This window comes from Diachasma alloeum, unplaced genomic scaffold (genome assembly GCF_001412515.2).
Source record: "Diachasma alloeum isolate Michigan unplaced genomic scaffold, Dall2.0 Dall_scaffold_00217, whole genome shotgun sequence".
Classification (NCBI taxonomy): Eukaryota; Metazoa; Arthropoda; class Insecta; order Hymenoptera; family Braconidae; genus Diachasma; species Diachasma alloeum.
In genome coordinates, this window is record NW_021680382.1 from 720,782 (window position 1) to 740,263 (window position 19,482).

Here is a 19,482-nt window from a genome sequence, read left to right on the forward strand (position 1 = left end):
GGGGGGGGGGGCTCAAGGACGTGTCCACTCGACTGTGAATGATCGGTTGGTTATGATAAGTCCACGGGAGTCTTCAATCATCGTCCAGTGCATCCAATTGTTCCATTGTAATTAATAGTTTATTGAAGAATTCATGTTCGCCGGTTGATAAACAACGGATTAACGCTTTGAATTGTAACTGCTGATGGCTCAATTGGAGGAGATTGGAGATTACAGCTGATGCTCGAGTTAAAAAATAACTGGACGATGATTTGTGTTGCATGAGTGGTGGAGGAGGTGGGAATTGTGTTGGCGGAATTCGTTGAAAGTAGTCGTCGACTTTGCTCTCAAATGTATAATGCGCGTGCTGTTCTTGGACAAGGACTCAACAAGTTCACGGGAATTTCGGTGATGGGACGGTTGCGGAGGAAATGATAACGGGAACTTGTTTACAGGAGAGAAAACGAGGGGAATGTTGCGGTCGGCAGAGGGGAGGGAATAGATTTTTGGTAATGAATTGGTAATTTGCGGCAAAATGGAATTTCTATGGTGATTTTTTTTATCGCGAGTTCAGCGACATTTCTAGCGGCCGCTAGGTCGCCCATCCGTCCCCAACATACAGCCCCATGAATGAAGAATCAACCCGGCGACACCAATGCGGGGTGCGCTGCAAGCTCGACCAATCCCCACGAACCACCAGGTAGACCATGTAGCACGAAGGGGTGGCATGCAACGATCACGTGAACTTCCGCCCCACCACGCCCACCGCGTACTTCCATTCTCCTTCGTCCAACGCTACCGGTGTACTTTCACACTGCTACCAGCCCTCGCATCATTCGGCATGAGCCATAAATTCCCTGAAATATTCAACTTATGCAAAACCCGAGTCTCTACATTCTCCCAGTCCCCGGTAACAATAAAGCCCGGTATATAATTGAGACATTGAACAATGGAAATTATCTTCACTGCTTCTTTATTCCTTATTTTTTATTATTCTTCAAAACGTGCCTTTCCTTCGGTATAACATAGGTTTCCATAACATTTTCAGTTTTAACGATGATTACATTCGAGAGAAACAACTCGTGGATAGCTTTAATTGTTATTCCAGACATCCTGAGGAGATATACTGAGAGAGAAAATTTGCTCTTGTTGAAAAAATTGATGTTCCACGTGCGAATATTTGATGGAGTGGAGCGGGTGTACTTGGGGGAAATTGAGGGGCGGTTCACCCCGAGTAAAAACGATTTTGTTTTTCAAGCAAAATAAAAAAATCATATTATTCGTACGAAAATGAGCAATTTTTCCTCATCAGGAATCTGATTGTGTCGGTGAACATTTTCTCCGACTCAAAATCAGGGATTCAATTTTTTTTAATTAAAAAGTCAATTTAACAAAAATCCCCAAAAGTTTTTTTTTAATATATATTTTTTGATATGATGACAAATTTTTCCTTCTTAATTATAAAAAATTTGGGAGAAGATACATTTTGGAGTTTATTCGTTTTTCATAATTCCTATTATTATCTCAAGAAAAAGAATCTTGCCCAAATGTTACGTATGAAATTCATTTATTGATGCTAATTCTGTGTTCAATAGTCTTTTATTAGTTTATAGTTGAGAGGACTCCCTCAATAATCCAGATTTCGCCAGCACACTTCTTCCCTAAAATTTGGATAAGTTGATTTTTTTGGCGGTTTCCATTAATTTTTCATTTATTTTTGGAAATTCACTCATTCTAATTGATACTCATAACGAAAATTTGTGATCATATTGAAAAAAAACACATTGGGAATTTTTTTTAAGTTGATTTTTCGATTAAATAAATGAACCTCTAACTTTTCGCTGTTGGCGACAAATTTGGCCTAAAAAATTGGATTGAAAATAGTATTATAATTTTTTTTTTCGAAAAACAAAATAGTTTATTGGCCGGTTAAACCTCCCCTTACCCAGTTGATAGAAAAAAATATACTATCTTTCACAAAAATTGAATTTTTATCCTGATCATCAGAAGAATTCGAACGGCTGGCAGGAGAAAATACAATCTATTGTACGACAATCATTTGATCTCACAGAACTCCACAGGTTTATACCACAGAAAGAATACATTAACGAGAAAAGAACCTTTTTTTCCCAAAAGAAATTGTCCCCTCGAAATTATTTAGTTTCGCCAAAAACCCAGTTATCGGCAAGAAAATTGTAATTTCCACACTTAGAATTTCCATGAAACAAATGATAATTTCCAAATGATAATTTTTTTTTTTAATGATAATGATAATTTTTTTTTTAATTCTAAGTGTTTATTGGACAAAGATATACACTACTCAATAACATTCACTTCATAAAACCTGCGCCTCATAATTCTCTGTAGACCGCATGTATTCACCCGAAAGACAGAAACGTCTCACGAGAGCAATTACAACAACAAAAATTATCATCTTCCAGTGTAAACTTTCTTTATTCCACAAGTAAATTGATTCAACACTCCAGAAGATCTCACCAGAGGACCCCATAATCCCTCGTCAGAACAAATTTTTCTATCGCATAAAGTTCACACACAGTTCAAATAATCAAGAAAATTGGACGAAGCGACGACCCCAGACACCTGTTGCAGCCCTCCCGAACTAGCGCCGCCATCTCCGAAGGGTTTCTTCCTATCCAACCACCAGTGCTGCAAAAATCCTCGGAACGACCCCCTCGAATTGATTTTTTCCCTCCGCAGGACCATTTTTTCGCCGAGAAAAATCGCATTGACGAGAATGACCGAACGATTAAATTCTGAATGAATAATTCCACCCCCCAATATCATCACCCGAACAATATTGATATTATCAAGGTGGTGAAAATTTACCCACGTACTCGTTTTCACGAGGATTCCACCTCATTTTAATGCCCGTCCACTCGTCGTCCTCGGGATCGTGTCGTGCGGAACGACACGATAATGTTATTATATGATAGGTGATTCCAAGCACGTCCTTAATAATATCTTGCCGACGACGCGCGACACACCCGCTTCTACAAGCTTCCCCACAAGCTTTCGTTCTTCGGGGCTGAAGTTTCCCGGAGAAGAAAAGGTAACGCTGTGTACTGCGTGGTGGGCGTGCTAAAGTAGTCGATGTAATTCGTCCTTTACGCAATGTTGACGAGATCAACGACGAGTTTTGACTGCGACACATGTTTGTTGGCAGTATGATGTACTTTGCGCGTGTGAATGATGGAGGGAGGGGTGGGTGATCGTGAGTTGTTTCGATGGGAATGGTAATTTGAAGTTTAATCGAATTCCAGCTTCTTGAAGCTGCCTTCCATGCCGAAGAGGTCGAGGGATGTTATCGCCTTGTCTGGGCGTTTTGACTCGTCTACGCGGTGCTTTGAGTCCTCTTGGTACCAGTCGCGGTGCTCGAGAACTGCGTTCTTCCATTGGTCTGGAATCAAGTGGCGGTTGCACGGAGATAAATATTCAATAAATAGTATATTTCGTCGACGGTAGTGGCCGTGCGGTTAGAGTGCTAGACTCGTATGCCAATGATCCGGGTTCGCTTCCCGGCACCGGCGGTCAAAATTTATAGCGCTCTAATTTCACAGTTTCACTGCCGAGCGGTAGTCCCGTCAAAAGGACGACTGTACCAGGGCAGGTTTTTCCCTCGAATGAGGTTTTCCCTCCCTTCGGCAAATGCGGTACAGGGGGTGGAGGGGGTGGGAAGGGAACAAATCGTAAAGACCCGAAAGGGTATACGAGAAGAAAAAAATTTTTTTTTAGTATATTTCGTCACTAGGCCGAAAAAAACTTTTCTGGCGAATATGAGTTCGCAATCATATGAGCTAGAAAAGTTTTTTTTGGCCGTATGACGAACAGTATTTTTTGTTATGACGGCCGTAGGCAGAGAGGAGCGGAGCGTCCGTGAAGCGCTGCCTCACGGCCGGAATGACAAAAAATTACGTATCGTAAAGTTTACGGAACTGTCACGGAATTTTTCACAGGGCGTTCCGTAATTTTTATCTGAATCTCTTGTGAAACATTACGATACCGTCAGTTAAATTTTCTGAGTCGATTCCGTAATCGGTGAGCGAATTGAGTTCCGTAATTTTTACTGAACATTTCCCTTTTGATCTCTGTTGATCTTTTGACTTACGCGTTAAAGCGGCTATCGACGGAGCCTGGCCACCGTAATCCGATGGTAAAACCTCCCTCGGAATGTAGTCGAAAACATCTTCTGGGTCCTTGTGAACCATTATCTATAAAAATAAACACTCATTACGTGCATCTCGCCATCAATCTTGAAATTAAAAAATAGAAAAATTCAATTACCCTATCCTTCAATTTTTTGTTCATGAAATTTTTGAATACAGAGAAGAGTACATCGAACGTCGGTGGAGGATTGACAAAATGCAAACTCTTTGTTTTCATCGGATAGCCATCCTGAGACAAAAATATTAAAAAAGATTAATCTGTGCATTCATTATTCTTTTTACAGATTAAGGATATCCAAGAAGCTTTTACAGTTTGGCACAGATCACACTTTAGATTCAACTATTTTCAATCATGAAATTTGTCAATTAAATTGAGTGCGAAAAATTTGCACTGAATTGAGATTTTTTTAACTTTCATTGTTTAGAAATAAATAATTGAAACTGTTTAACTTTCGGAAAACTTATTTTTTAGGCATGAAATCGATTTTTCTGGTAAAGTTCTGAAAATGAATAACTTTGTTACGATTTCGAACTAATTTTAGGGTGGAAAATTGCTTGTTTATAAATTATTCACAGAAAATGCTCGTAATTTATTTTAAATTGCAATTTTTCAATCATTTTATGAATCTCCCTCAAAAAGTAAACTTTCTAATGTTTTATCAGAATTAAAAAATGTTTTCTAACGGTTTAAAGTAGCTCTACCCTTACGGTAAATTCAAAGATTATTGAAAACTGCAAAAAAATTGCAGAAAACTCGATTAGATTCGGAATTCTAATTTTTTTCTCAATTTAATTATCGTTTTGGTTTTAACCCAGTGTCTTATGTGAAAATCAACATTTCCATTGCAATCAAAGATTAAATCTGATTTTTTTTCATTAGATGTGAAAAAATCAAGAATTTTTTTGACACCTCATAAAAAATAATCCACCGTTTTGCAAACAAGTTTTATTATTTATTTATAAGAGGGAAATGTTTGAAAAAATATCAATATTCTGCGAAATTTAATTTAGATAATACTGACTGGGTATGAATTTTTTCAAATTTTTTCCATGCAATTGAGTTGAAAAATTGAAAAACTGAAAATATCCAAAAGCGTAGCCCGGCCGAAGGATAGAGCTACTTTAATATCGAGATTCAAATTTAAACCGGTAAAGTTTAAATAATAAAATCATTGTAAAATGCCCGGAAACTCAAATGAAAGGTCTCATGTTCGACTATGAAAGTAGAAAAGCATTTCACCGGAGAAAAAATAGCCAAAGTACTTGGATATCCTTAATTCACGTTGATTTTCACCTGAAAGGCCATCACAGTTTTCTTCACCAGTGACGGTGTGAACTGGCTCGCGTGCTCGAGCTTACTCCCAGTTAGATCTAGAACGCTAATCTGACCTGCAACATTGAGCCTTGCATTCCACCAAGGGCATTGCATGCATTATTTCATTTTTTTCTGCATTAACCCAATGGGCACTTCATGAGTAACGTACTTGGGGGAATGTAATTCTTGACGTCATGAGGAAATTGTTGACCTACCGATCGTCCTTGAGGAGTAGAAAATCCATGATCATGAAGGAAACCTTGAGGATGTCGGAGTATGTGTATTTTTTGGCGTCGAACTGACACGGTCGCATCAGAATCACACGGGGTCCATCCGCGCTTACGGGCTCGGGCAGTGGCAAATAAATTCTTGAAATCATAATTATTAAATAAATAAAAATTTAACAGGAAAATCCATCGCTTTCTCCAAGAAATTGTACCGAATTTCTATTCGGACTACAACAATTCCATTTCTCTAAGAATATCATTGAAGAACTCTTTTTGTTTTTTTACGTTTATTTTACTAAAAATTATGTAACTCTACAGGGAATTTTTAAATGGATATTCATTTGAAGAAGAAAATGTTCATTTAGACATTGTTTTTTCTATGCAATTTACTCTATTGGAATGTTTTTTCTAAGAAATCTTGGACATGAATTTTCCAATTTTTCTGCTGCCGAATTACTCAAATCATTATTCATATCTATTCAAATTATTCTCGAGAATTATTATCCACGAAAAAGATTGACAATTTTTGTATTCATTTGAAAAATAGTACAATTGATTTAAAAATTTTCTCCTGATATTTTTTTTCTATAACCACCAATTTCTGAGGTAAAAAAATGGTCAACATAATTGGTAAATTCTCTCAAAAGGTAGTTGAACTCATCTCTCCTTGACCCTTAAACCCGCACTGACCGATTGAGTGTCATAAAAACTGATAATACAGAAGATTAATTAGACTGAATTTCGATAATTGCATCGATACTTTATATCAGTTTTTTTCGGGTTGATTGACTTCAATTAACGGACGTGAAATAATTATTTTCCCTAAACGGAAAGCGAGTCTCATTGTTCTCATTCCTATGCTCACTGAATAAGATTTTAATCATAATTACAATTCAACTTCTTCTAGAACACACTTTAGACTGTGAATTTCTGGAATTCAATGTTTGTTGATACTCTGCTAAAAGTGCGTGCCGACACTGTTATCAATTTTTAGTTAGTTCACACGGTAATTAAATCAATCTGTTGTTCATCTCATCAATATAATTCCGTGCTTAGAATATTGTCATCTCGTGTTCTCAGCACCAAATTAAAAATTCATTTGGAATATTGAGTCACAGCTTCTTTCTATTCATATCAGAAATTTTGTATTTGGATATTAATATCATTTGTTCAAAGTGAAAAAATCGATCATCATTTTCACTATATTGCATTCAGATTCTCCTATTCTTAACGTCAAAAATGTGAGATAATCTCATAATTCTAGCTATTAATTCTAATCAATTTTGTTCGAAGAAAACCTTAGTAAACGCAATATTAAGAAAGTAAAATTATTCTATTTTCCTCTGACGTGAATTATTTGGACAATTATGATTCGTTTATTCATGTTTCATAGAATGGTATTCAATTCTCTTTTGCACTCATAAAAACCGCCCTACTTTCTTCATTCGTTCGGGATATTGTCCATGCTTTTTTAAAAATTCTAACGCTCCAGAATTTTTTGAAGAATTTCCCTTCGTATACCCACCCCAAATCGAGAACCTCCTGGATCATCGTCTCCTCTAGATCCCTCTTCAAAAATATCTCCGGCAGATGCGTCCTGACAGTATAAAACGAGTCCAGCTTCTCCTTGGTCCTCTCCAAACTGTACTTGCACCCCCGGAGGAAAGCCACAAGCCACTGAGGATCCGTCCTCGCATTAATATGCGGCTGCTTCTCCAGCCACTCCGTGATATATTTCACGTGCTCAACAATGCGCTTCTCATCCTCCTTGAGCTCCTTCTTCGCTACTTTTTTCAACTCCGCGGGCAGTGCTCTGATGCTCATCGTACAGATCTTCAGTACTGTAAATATTCACATTTCGGAGAATTCAATGCACGCCGGATGATTCTTCGCGGAGTACATGCAATTCAATTTCACGGATTTGGAATTTATATGCGATGAATTTATATGGAATTGACGTTGTGGTGGTGGCTGAGGGTGGTGAAATCGATTGGCGAAGAAAAAAATTAACGGGTGATCGTGAAGTTTATTAGACGTGATGATAAATTATTGCGGGATTATTCAGTGGATCTGCTCAACTCCCGCTCAATTCCCGACACGGTAATTTATAGTCTCAGTGATCAATGATTTATTTTGTTAAGTCCATATTTTTTAAGCATATTCTGGTTGTGAATAATAAGGGAAATTACTTGTGATTAGATTTTTGAAAAAATTCTCAATACGAGGGAATTTTTTACGATTTCAAAGAATAATTTTCAGTGGAGAAAAATTATTGTTTGTAAACTAATGTTGATAAACAGTCGTAATTTTGAAAAATTGCAATTTTTCAATTATTGCAAAAATCAGGAGAAATGAAAAATTGAAATATGTTATAAATCTTCGAATTTCAACTTAAATTTCATCGGTGAATGGTGATTTTTTAATTTACTTATAAATATTCAACTGAGTAAATTTTCTTAAATTTAAAATATTTCTTAATATTTCTTAAATTTTCTCCATTTTAAAATTAAATTCCTGATCTGAAGAGGGGATTCACAACAAAGTAATTGATATTCTCAGCGATAACGATTATCTCACTGATAATTTTTTATGAAACGTCATCATTTTTTCAATAATTCCATTCAATTCCGCATTTTTAAACATTCTCTTCTTGTAAATGAACAATGTATAATTCATGTAAAATTCATTGTTTATTTCATTCTATTAAATTGAATAAGATTTCTTTTCAATTAATGTTCTCAAATTTTCAACTTAGCTAAATGTTATCATCATCATTATTCTTATTATCCCTTTCTTCTATACAACCGATTGTCTTTTTACGGTTCTATCTCTCCCTTCATCCCTTCCATAAAACGTTGATAGAAAAATTTTATTTACACATCCTCGAATGAATTTGAAACATCACACTTGAAGAAACCATCAGAAAGCTCACTTTCAGGGAAATTCATGAAAAATTCGAAATTTTCAACAATCATCATAAAAATCAAATCAACCAATATCGCTATCGTAATCATCTTTTAACTTTGACTTAATGGCATTAAAACAAACATTTTAGCTATGATTGAATTCATTTGAAGCATGATATTCAAAGAAATCCCCGGAATTCTGATTTTCAAAAAATACAAAATTTTTGCAAATTTTCAAATAAATCCAAATAACGATTATTGCTATCGCCTCCATCTTCGAACTCGGTCAAAAGGACATCCAAACAAATTTTTTAAGCCATCATTCAATCAATTCAGAACATTTTTTTTTAGTTATCGTGTGACAACCGATTTTCGAAAAAAATATAAAATTAAAAAAACTAATTGATGAATTAAATTTTAATTAATGGCGATTTAATTAATATCTACATTCGAAAAAAAGATTCAATTCCATCCATTCATTAACGAACAATTGAAGAAAAACTTAAATTTGAACACTCACAAAGCTTCCGTTCGGAACCAAAAAAAAATCTTCAAAAACTGCAATTTTTAAACCATCAAATTGTAATTAAATCTTTATTCCCAAATAATAATCCTCCGTATTTCACTCAAATATCGAACTCACATGAGTACCCCAAATTTTCTTTCCATCTAGACCTCAAAATTAAAAATAAAAATCGCCTCCACAGTTCAATTTCCCAAAGAATCTTTCATTCATCCTATCCAAATCTACGATCGAAACAACCTAAATATCCCCATAAATACAAAAATCGACCGTGACCTTGAAGTCATCAATTCCCTGTGTACGTACTCCAAAGCCTAATGATTACGCAATAGCCACATCGATAGCAGATCGCCCTCCCAATAATTTCCCATTCAATCAAAGAATAGAAGAGAAACTGAAAATGAAGAGAAACAGAATCATTATCGGCGATTGAGCCACGTCGGCTTCAATTCAGTAATAATCCCGCTTCCAATTGGAGTAATGACAGCTAATGACGTCAACCGAACGGGGAATTGTAGCCATCGGACACTTTGGTATTCCTGTCACCTAGCACTTCCTCAAACCGTGTCATTTCCCCCTCTCAATGCATCGAATTTTGCCGATTTCACCAACAAAACTTCTCTGTAAATCTGTTTTTCCACTGAAATCACGCGTTAACCATTCGTTAACTTGATAATTATTTTCCGTAAAAACGAACTCACGATTTTTTCTCACAGAAAACGTTCGCGTTAACGTAAATTCTCAACAGATATCAGTGAACTGCTCATTACGAGAATCATGACAGGAAAATTACCATTAAATTCTGAATTCTGCGTAATTAATCGTCTCCAATGACCGATGAATGTTCTCCCAAGGCAGTTGTTATTCCGAGTATTGAATTCTTTATCATTCACTAGACACTTGGTTCCCACTGAAAATATGACTTGCTTATCACCTGCGTGTTAACAGCCAACTACAATCCCCGCGAGCTCTCGATGACTCCTCCAGTGGTTGCCGGCTTATCTGCCACTGCTGCACTGGGTATTGGTCAGTGCTCCGGCAAAAATGATTAGCGCAAATTCAGACGCATATAATCTGTCGTGATAAAATATATTTTGCCTTATATTCACGTAAGCGTCGACAGATCGATAACTAGGCGCTTTCCTGGGGCTGGAGATAACCGGTGACAGATTGAGATAATGAAATGGATATGAAGAAACAGGTGTTCATGACTCAACAGTACTGACGGATATGATTGAACGATTTAGCCGTGATTATCAATTATTTCGGGTGGATTGATTGCGGGGCGATGTTTTCAATTGAAGTCGGCTTTTTGTTTCAGTATTGAATAGGATTTTTATTATTCTTTAGTTCGATAATTTATGTCGAATTGAGATTATTCAAGTACTTTGGCAATTTTTTGCTTATGAATGGATGCTTCGTAATGTAACAAAGTTTTTTTTCATGTAGTTATTGCTGAGCGCTATCAATCGCCATTAATTAAAATTTAATTCATCGATTAGTTTTTTTAATTTTCGAATTTTTTCGAAAATCGGTTGTCCCATGATAACTAAAAAAATGTTCTGAATTGATTGAATGATGGCTTAAAAAATTTGTTTGGTTGTCCTTTTGACCGAGTTCGAAGATGATGGCGATAGCAATAATCGTTATTTTGATTTATTTGAAAATTTACAAAAAATTTGTATTTTTTGAAAATCAGTATTCCGGGGATATCTTTGAATAGCATGCTTCAAATGAATTCAATCATAGCTTAAAGTGTTTGTTTTGATGCCATTAAGTCGAAGTTAAAAAATGATTACGATAGCTATATTGGTTGATTTGATTTTTATGATTGTTGAAAATTTCGAATTTTTCATGAATTTCCCTGAAAGTGAGCTTTCCCATGGTTTCTTCAAATGTGATGTTTCAAATTCATTCAAAAATGTATAAATAGAATTTTTCTATCAACATTTTATCGAAGGGCTGAGGGGAGAGATAGAACCGTAAAAAAAACAATCGGTTGTACAGAGGAAAGGGATAATAAGAATAATGATGATGATAACGTCAAAAAGAAATCTTATTCAATTTAATGCAATGAAATAAACAATCAATTTTCTACCATCAAAATGATTGATTGGAAATCACAACAAATTTATTCATATTCAGAATTTTACCAGAAATCGATTTCATGCCTAAAAAAATTAGGTTTCCGAAACTTTATAAAATTCAATTATTTATTTATAAACAATGAATATTTAAAAAATAATCATTCTCACGCAATTTAATTGACAAATTTAATGATTGAAAGTGGTGGAATTAAAAGTAAAAGTAAAAGTAAAAGCTACTTGGGTATCCTCAAGTCTAAATTTCAGGTGAAATTTACCAATCGGTTCTGTTTATTTAAAAAAGTCTTTGAAAAATTATGAATTCAAACTACTCTAATGACCTTCAAATGACGTCACTATCTCCTCCCAAATAAACAAAACAATAAAATTGAAGAATTTCTCATGTATTGGGCCGCTCATAATCAAAATCTGTAGTGAATTGGTAAACTAGGATAAGTGCATTTCAACTGAGGACAGTTATCAAGCGATATCTCGTAAATAAAAACAGATATCGAAATTTTTATTCGAACCTTTTTTGTAGAGGGAGATGTGGGCTACAAAAAAGGTTCTGACAAAAATTTCGATATCTGTTTTTATTTACGAGATATCGCTTGATAATTGTCCTCAGTTGAAATGCACTTATCCTAGTTTACCAATTCACTACAGAAATGAACCATTTCAATAATTTTTTCATTAAAAATGTCGGAAATATTCCTTTCTGCGTTTTTTAAAATCCTTAAACTTTCCCATTCTCATTGCAATTTCATAGAAAAATCAACAAATAAAAAATCTTCTCATGATTTCGTCTCCTTATAATATTCCCCCCCCCCCCCCTCCCCCCTAAAAAACAAAAACTCCAAAACATTCGCGTCTACCCAACAATTTTTATTTTCGTGTTAAATATATATTTTGATCACTTTTCATTATACAATATTGAACAATCTATCGTGTCACAGTTTCACATAATCGTTAATTAATCAACCATCATTACAAATGAATCATGCAATCATGCCTTTACATTAACTTACGAATGGCCACACCCATGTTCTCTAATTTACGTCTGTAATCGTCTAAAAAAATCACGTGCAAGTAAACACAGTCTGTTGCTCGAAAGTAAAATTTTATCGGCACTGGACAGTCTATAGGCCAGTCAACTGGTGACAATGAATTTTCCTAGTTGAATTCTAGCTTCAAGGACGGCGATGTAACACTATCAATATGATATTACACGTTGCATTTACATGATTTTTTAATTTAAAACATCTGGATGATTCTTGCATTCGTTTGGACGATTTATCTCTCATTTGTTTGATTTGCGATACGACGAGAATGCTCCACACGCCGAGCAACAGCCAGACCTCGATGTTCCTTTTCTAGTTGAAGTGGAGTCCATCCTGTTGGATAATCCAATAATCGTCATCTCTATGTACATTTGTTTGATTTTTTATGATGATTCTAGTTACTAATCGTCGAGTACAAAACTGGCATTATTTATGCTTAATATTGGGGCCTGTTGTTCATTATTCTCGCGAATATTACATGTTAACTAGTCTGAGATGATTTGTCGTGAAGAATTCAGTTGTGAAATGGGGAATTTTTGGCGAAATAGTGTAAACACAACTTCAATTTTCAAGATTTAAATCTAGAAATTGTGATTATTAATTATTGGTCATAATTAATGTACTGATTAATAATTAATTAATAATTATTAATTAATTATTAAGAATTATTGGTATTATTAGTAATAATTGACCGAGAAGTGCAAAAATAACAGAGTCTTATGAGAAAATTAACTTTCTGGAGTTGGAAAAAAGATGAAAATCAGAAAAAATGAATAAAAATTCTGTGCTCAATATGAAAATAATAGTCAGTGTCAAATTTTTGTAATAAATAATTTGTTTCACCCTAGTTAAACGAGAAATTATTGTTTAAAACAATAATTGATGGATTAATTTCTTACACTCATCAGTTAGAATTCCTGAAAAAAATTATCAATGATGAATAATTTGTTTTTTGCTTTTTGAATTTCTTTCTTTCTCGTTACCCCTAATGTCTGGGGAGACAGAGTTTTGGAGTGAGTGATCAGTTATTTATCTACAAAAAAGAATGAGTGCCAACAAAATTGTTTATCGTTCAATTAATCCAGTGTCCGAAATTTTTGTGCTACAGCATTTTTTTTATTAAAAAATTTGTTTTTTCCTTATAAATCTCCCCTCAACTGTTGACCATGAAAAAAGTATCCAAAAGCAATCTTTTCAAGAATGAAATTTCCAACAAAAGAAGTTCACACCTATTTTTCCCTCAAATGACTCATCAAGAAAAAATCAAGATAAATCGAATATTTTAACATTGAAAAAAAATCGAGTAGTCACATTTCCCACTTCACACCAGAATAATCCCCACAAAATCAACAAAGCAATGATCCTCAATAAATTTGACACAAACTGTACAACAGGTCACTAATTCCCACCTACCAATCCGCCTCTACCTATTGACTCTATTACACAGACATCGCAAATCAGCATCTCCAACTAGCCAACAACCGACAGATGACAAAAAATATCCTCTCTCAAAATATCGATAAGCATTTAACTATAATTAATCACGTGCTACTCCCTGTTCCACAAAAAATTAATGAACAATCTACCAGTAATCCTTAATTCCTCACATTTTATCACATACAATTACCCTACAGTGCATACGAAATATCGAATGTGGTAATAATCTACTCCCTCAAACTCCAAAAAATACCTTATCCCGATCTAACAATTTCATAATAATTTATTATAAAATTATCATCGTTATCTATTAGTCCTAATTTACTCTATCGTCAGTATCTAGTCGTTTTAATCTGCTCTGTTCTGTTAATAACTTCTTCACAATGATTTCACCTAAATCTAGGTACATTACGTATACAATATATTCATTTACGTATTTACTCGACAATAGTCCTGCAAAAATGAAAATAAAAGCCCATGAACTCAAATGAACATTCACATGAGAAAAAAAATCTAAATATAAATAATGATCGTACCAGCTAACTAATCAATCGTTATTACAAATAGATTTGCGTTAATTTAGTTGTCGATTTCATCAAGAGAAACATTCTTCACAATTTAAAATGTCTCAGTCTAATTTCGTTGCATTATACAACTTGCCCCCTAATAAATCGAGCATCAAGTTTTAATGGAAGATATTTATCGAATGGAAGCGTCCACTTTCAGTTAATTACGTCACTATCAGCTATTTCTTTACGCATTACACCTGCATTTCTTGTTATGCTGAAGAATCAAAGTAAATTGAATGCATTATTGGGAGTTTGGCAGAACTGGGAGGTCTATTCAGGGGTATTTAACTCTGACTGTGTTTCACTATCACAGGGGGACACACACTTTGTGTTCTGGGGGGTGCCACTAGGGTTGCTGTCGTCGTTATCGTCGTCTTGGGGCTGGCTCTCGTCGGGCTCACCCTCGTCGTCCTCGTCTTCGTCCTCCTCGAGGAGTTTCTTTCGGGCCAGCTGCACTGCCTCCCATTCCCTGTAGTGACCCCTTCGCTTTGCCTCGAATGCTTTTCGTTTCTCTGGGGAATTGATGGTGAAGAAGATTAAACGATGAAATGGGGTTGGAGGGTTGCCAAGTGCATTTTTACGTTTTCAATCCTCGAGTTTTTCCAGTTTTCTACATTCAATTGTTCGATTTTTCCAGTTTTCAATCATTTCGTGAGTTTTATTTTTGTTTTGAAATAGAATTTTGTTTTTTCAGATTTTTAGAATGTTTTTAGGAGATTCAAAGTGAAGGAATGGCCTTCTGTATTGAATTTAATCCTCAGTTTGAATCTTCTGAAAACATTTTAAAAATCTGAACAAGAGAAAGTTCTTTTTTTTTTAAATCGTGAAATGATTGAAAGCTTAAAAAATCGAAAGATTAAGTTTAGAAGAATTGAAAAACTCGAGGATTGAAAATCTGAAAATGGACAATTTCGAGTTTTTCTTGAAATACTAATGACTCATTGAATTGTTAACGAAATGGGATAACTTTTTATTCATGGAAAGTAAAATTCCCCCCATTTGTGATGATAATAGGCGCGGGTTAATTAAAAAATACGCGAATTGGAACATGAAAAAAAAAACAGAATTCTGAGATAGTATTGATGGAATTTACAAGGAATTTTGATAATAAATATTTTTCATTTGTGGATTTATCTCTGGAAATTGGAAGAAAATGTCACGGATTTTTTAGAGAATTAAAAACCTAACAAAAAATGTCTCCTGCAATTTTTCTCTGAAAAAACTCATTATTGGGAGATTTCAAAATTTAACAGAATAAAAATCACTTTAAGACATGCAATAACTCAAATTTTTTATTTTCGTTTATTTTTCAATTGCCTCAAAAACTGTTGACTTCACAAAAAAAATATTAGAAGCCCGTTTCTTAAAATTGAAATTTCCGGCCAAAAATACCATGACAAGTTCCTCAAAACCAGTCATTATGAAGCTAATTAAATATTCATAACGCCTAAAAAGGGGAAAATGAAATAAATATCGTTCCTCACCTCTACAAATTCCTTAATCACCTCCGAAGCTATCGATTTTCAAAAAAACAAAAATCATTACACCCAGGAGAACCTTTTAAACAGAACCTAAAACGCTCAACCTGAAAAGTCTCTCTGTATTTCTGCCCCCACCCCTTCGTTTTCCGACTTAATTTCCCACTCGCGGATTAATAATAGAACGCAATCACGAAGATGGAATGTTACCTCGTTCCTCTGGAGTCTCCTCATCCTCCTCGTCACTCAATTCCTCGAATATCTTCGGTTTGCTGCTCTTGGCAAGTCTGAAATTCATATTTAAAAACCATTAAAATCCCCGAAACCCCCAAAAACTGGAGATAAAAATAAAAAGCAAGTAAAAATAGCCAGGGGCCACTCACTTGTCAGTGATAACCGAAGAGTCCAGTTCATCATCCTCGTGTTTATTATCAAAACCCTCGTAATTATACGGAGTTTTGGGCTCTTCAATCTTCATGTGGCCATAATCCTTATCCGCTGGATGTAGTGTTGCAATTATATTCATCTCATCCCATTTTGTTTCTTTATTAGGTCTGACAACGAAAAATAAAGTCTCAACAATTTTCAATCATTTTTACAGCCTGAAAACACGAATGAGCGCTTTTGTGATCAAAATTTTGGGGAGTTCAAGAATATTTTATGAGAATGATCAATTTTTTATTTGAATGTTAGGTTTTTTTCAACAATTTTTCAGTCTGAGAACACGAATGACTATTTTGTGATTAGAATTCAGGGGAATTCATGAATATTTTACGGAAATAACCATAATCGTTGTTATAAATGATCCAATAAGAATTCGTAAAATGTTTTTCATCAATTTTTTTAGCCTGAGAACACGAATAACCATTCTGTGATTAAAATTTAGGGGAATTCAGGAATATTTTATGGGAATAATGAACTTTTGGTGTTAATGTTGAATTTTTTGAGGTTTGGGGAACGAGAGGGGGATACTGCAGCAGGTGATGGGAGTTTGGATTCCTCAAAATTATTTTAAAATGTTTCCAGGAGATTATTTGTTGTTATTAATAGTGTTCAAGACGTTGAGGAAATATTCTTGTTTATTTAGCTCGAAAATTATGAAATCGAGGCAATTGAGATGAATCCAATCCATTTGGACACTTGCTTTTTATTAATATCTCGAAGTCTAAGAATGATAATAAAATTTTTATGAAGAATCTTCTCTTCTAATCTCCAATCAAAACTCATCCCATTTTTTTTACTATTTTTGTGATGGAAATTTAGGGGGTTTCAGGCATATTTTGTGGTAATGATAAATTTTTTGTGTTAATGTTGTGTTTTTTGCTGCTAGGGGACCATTTGTTGTTATTAATAATGTTGAAGTCGTTGAGAAAATATTTTTGTGAATTTTTATGAAGAATCTTCTCTTCTAATCTCCAATCAAAACTCATCCCATCTTTTTTTGCTATTTTTGTGATTGAAATTTAGGGGGTTTCAGACATATTTTGTGGTAATTATAAATTTTTGGTGTTAATATTACGTTTTTTAGAGTTTGGGGATACTGGAGCAATTGAGGGGTTTCTCAAGGTCATTTTAGAATGCTGCTAGGGGATCATTTGTTGTTATTAATCATGCCCAAGTCGTTGAGGAAATCTTCTTGTTTATCTAGCTCGAGCTAGATAAACAATAATATTTCCCCATCAAAAATCATAAAATCAAAGCAAATGGGACGTGTCAATTCCATTTTGGCGCTCTTTTGCTAGGAATATCTCAAAATCTAAGGACGATAATTAAATTTTTATGAAGAGCTTTTCCTTCTCATCTTCAGGCAAAACTTCTGCAGAATAATATCTTTTTTCATGAATCATAAATAATATGTAAATTGAGAGGAAGTAAATTGAGATTAGAGTCCAATCCATTTGAGTACTTCCTTTTTATTAGTATCTCGAAGTCTAAGAATGATAATAAATATTTTATGAAGAATCTTATCTCCCAATCTCCAATCAAAACTCATCCCATTTTTTTAAACTATTTTTGTGATGGAAATTTAGGGGGTTTCAGGCATATTTTGTGGTAATTATAAATTTTTGGTGTTAATATTACGTTTTTTAGAGTTTGGGGATACTGGAGCAATTGAGGGGTTTCTCAAGGTCATTTTAGAATGCTGCTAGGGGATCATTTGTTGTTATTAATCATGCCCAAGTCGTTGAGGAAATCTTCTTGTTTATCTAGCTCGAGCTAGATAAACAATAATATTTCCCCATCAAAAATCATAAAATCAAAGCAAATGGGACGTGTCAATTCCATTTTGGCGCTCTTTTGCTATGAATATCTCAAAATCTAAGGACGATAATTAAATTTTTATGAAGAGCTTTTCCTTCTCATCTTCAGGCAAAACTTCTGCAGAATAATATCTTTTTTCATGAATCATAATTAATATGTAAATTGAGAGGAAGTAAATTGAGATTAGAGTCCAATCCATTTGAGTACTTCCTTTTTATTAATATCTCGAAGTCTAAGAATGATAATAAATATTTTATGAAGAATCTTATCTCCCAATCTCCAATCAAAACTCATCCCATTTTTTAAAACTATTTTTGTGATGGAAATTTAGGGGGTTTCAGGCATATTTTGTGGTAATTATAAATTTTTGGTGTTAATATTGCGTTTTTTGGAGTTTGGGGATACTGGAGCAATTGAGGGGTTTCTCAAGGTCATTTTAGATTGCTGCTAGGGGATCATTTGTTGTTATTAATCATGTCTACGTCGTTGAGGAAATCTTCTTGTTTATCTAGCGCGAGCTAGATAAACAATAATATTTCCCCATCAAAAATCATAAAATCAAAGCAAATGGGACGTGTCAATTCCATTTTGGCGCTCTTTTGCTAGGAATATCTCAAAATCTAAGGACGATAATTAAATTTTTATGAAGAGCTTTTCCTTCTCATCTTCAGGCAAAACTTCTGCAGAATAATATCTTTTTTCATGAATCATAAATAATATGTAAATTGAGAGGAAGTAAATTGAGATTAGAGTCCAATCCATTTGAGTACTTCCTTTTTATTAGTATCTCGAAGTCTAAGAATGATAATAAATATTTTATGAAGAATCTTATCTTCCAGTCTCCAATCAAAACTCATCCCATCTTTTTTCTGCTATTTTTGTGATTGAAATTTCGGGGAATGCAGGAATATCTTCTGCAAATTTGGAGATGAAGAAGAGGATAATGGAGGGTTTTTGGTTCCTCAAGCCATCATATTATTTCTTTATTCCCCATAATCATCGTTATAAATAACCCAACCTCAACAATTTTTTCAGCCTGATACCCCGAATGACCCCTCAATTTATAAATAAACATTGCTTACCTGGGTGCCTCGTGGCTGTCAAAACTACTCGAAGTCTTCAAAATTCCCTTCGACGGTCGTTTACCCAAATTCTCAGCCATGTTTTGCGCTTTGTCAAAAATTTCTGCATATGAATCACCCACAATTTGTTTATCACAATGGACAATTTGGACGCTTCACTCGACTGTTCTCCCGACTTTGCAATGTTAGACTCGATAATACCGGTGACCTAATTCATTTTTTTATTCCGTGTGATTGCTCGTTCATGAGTGAAACCAGGTAAGACGGAATAAAAAAAATGAACCCCCGAGTGCCGGAGGAGGGGGAATTCTCTAGATGTGGAATTGCGTTTGGAATTTTGAGACCCTGGGAAGGGGGAGGTGGCGCCACTGGAGA

General features: G+C 34.6%; 2 protein-coding genes across 2 annotated transcripts; both read right to left on the bottom strand.

Annotated features, from left to right (window-relative positions):
- Positions 1-2,414: 2,414 nt before the first annotated feature.
- Positions 2,415-10,283, bottom strand: LOC107037347 (retinol-binding protein pinta). The gene is made up of 7 exons (XM_015255861.1): positions 9,928-10,283; positions 7,231-7,546; positions 5,694-5,846; positions 5,458-5,566; positions 4,282-4,392; positions 4,106-4,208; positions 2,415-3,397 (listed from the first exon to the last, which is right to left on the bottom strand). Exons 2-7 carry the CDS (start codon positions 7,527-7,529, stop codon positions 3,246-3,248), a joined length of 927 nt encoding a protein of 308 aa, XP_015111347.1. The 5' UTR covers positions 7,530-7,546; positions 9,928-10,283; the 3' UTR covers positions 2,415-3,245.
- A 2,763-nt stretch (positions 10,284-13,046) lies between these two features.
- LOC107037348 (protein phosphatase inhibitor 2) lies at positions 13,047-19,407 on the bottom strand. Its single transcript, XM_015255862.1, has 4 exons — positions 19,108-19,407; positions 16,147-16,317; positions 15,974-16,050; positions 13,047-14,797 (listed from the first exon to the last, which is right to left on the bottom strand). The coding sequence occupies exons 1-4, from the start codon at positions 19,185-19,187 to the stop codon at positions 14,556-14,558; spliced, it is 570 nt and encodes a 189-aa protein (XP_015111348.1). The 5' UTR covers positions 19,188-19,407; the 3' UTR covers positions 13,047-14,555.
- Between the last annotated feature and the right edge of the window lie 75 nt (positions 19,408-19,482).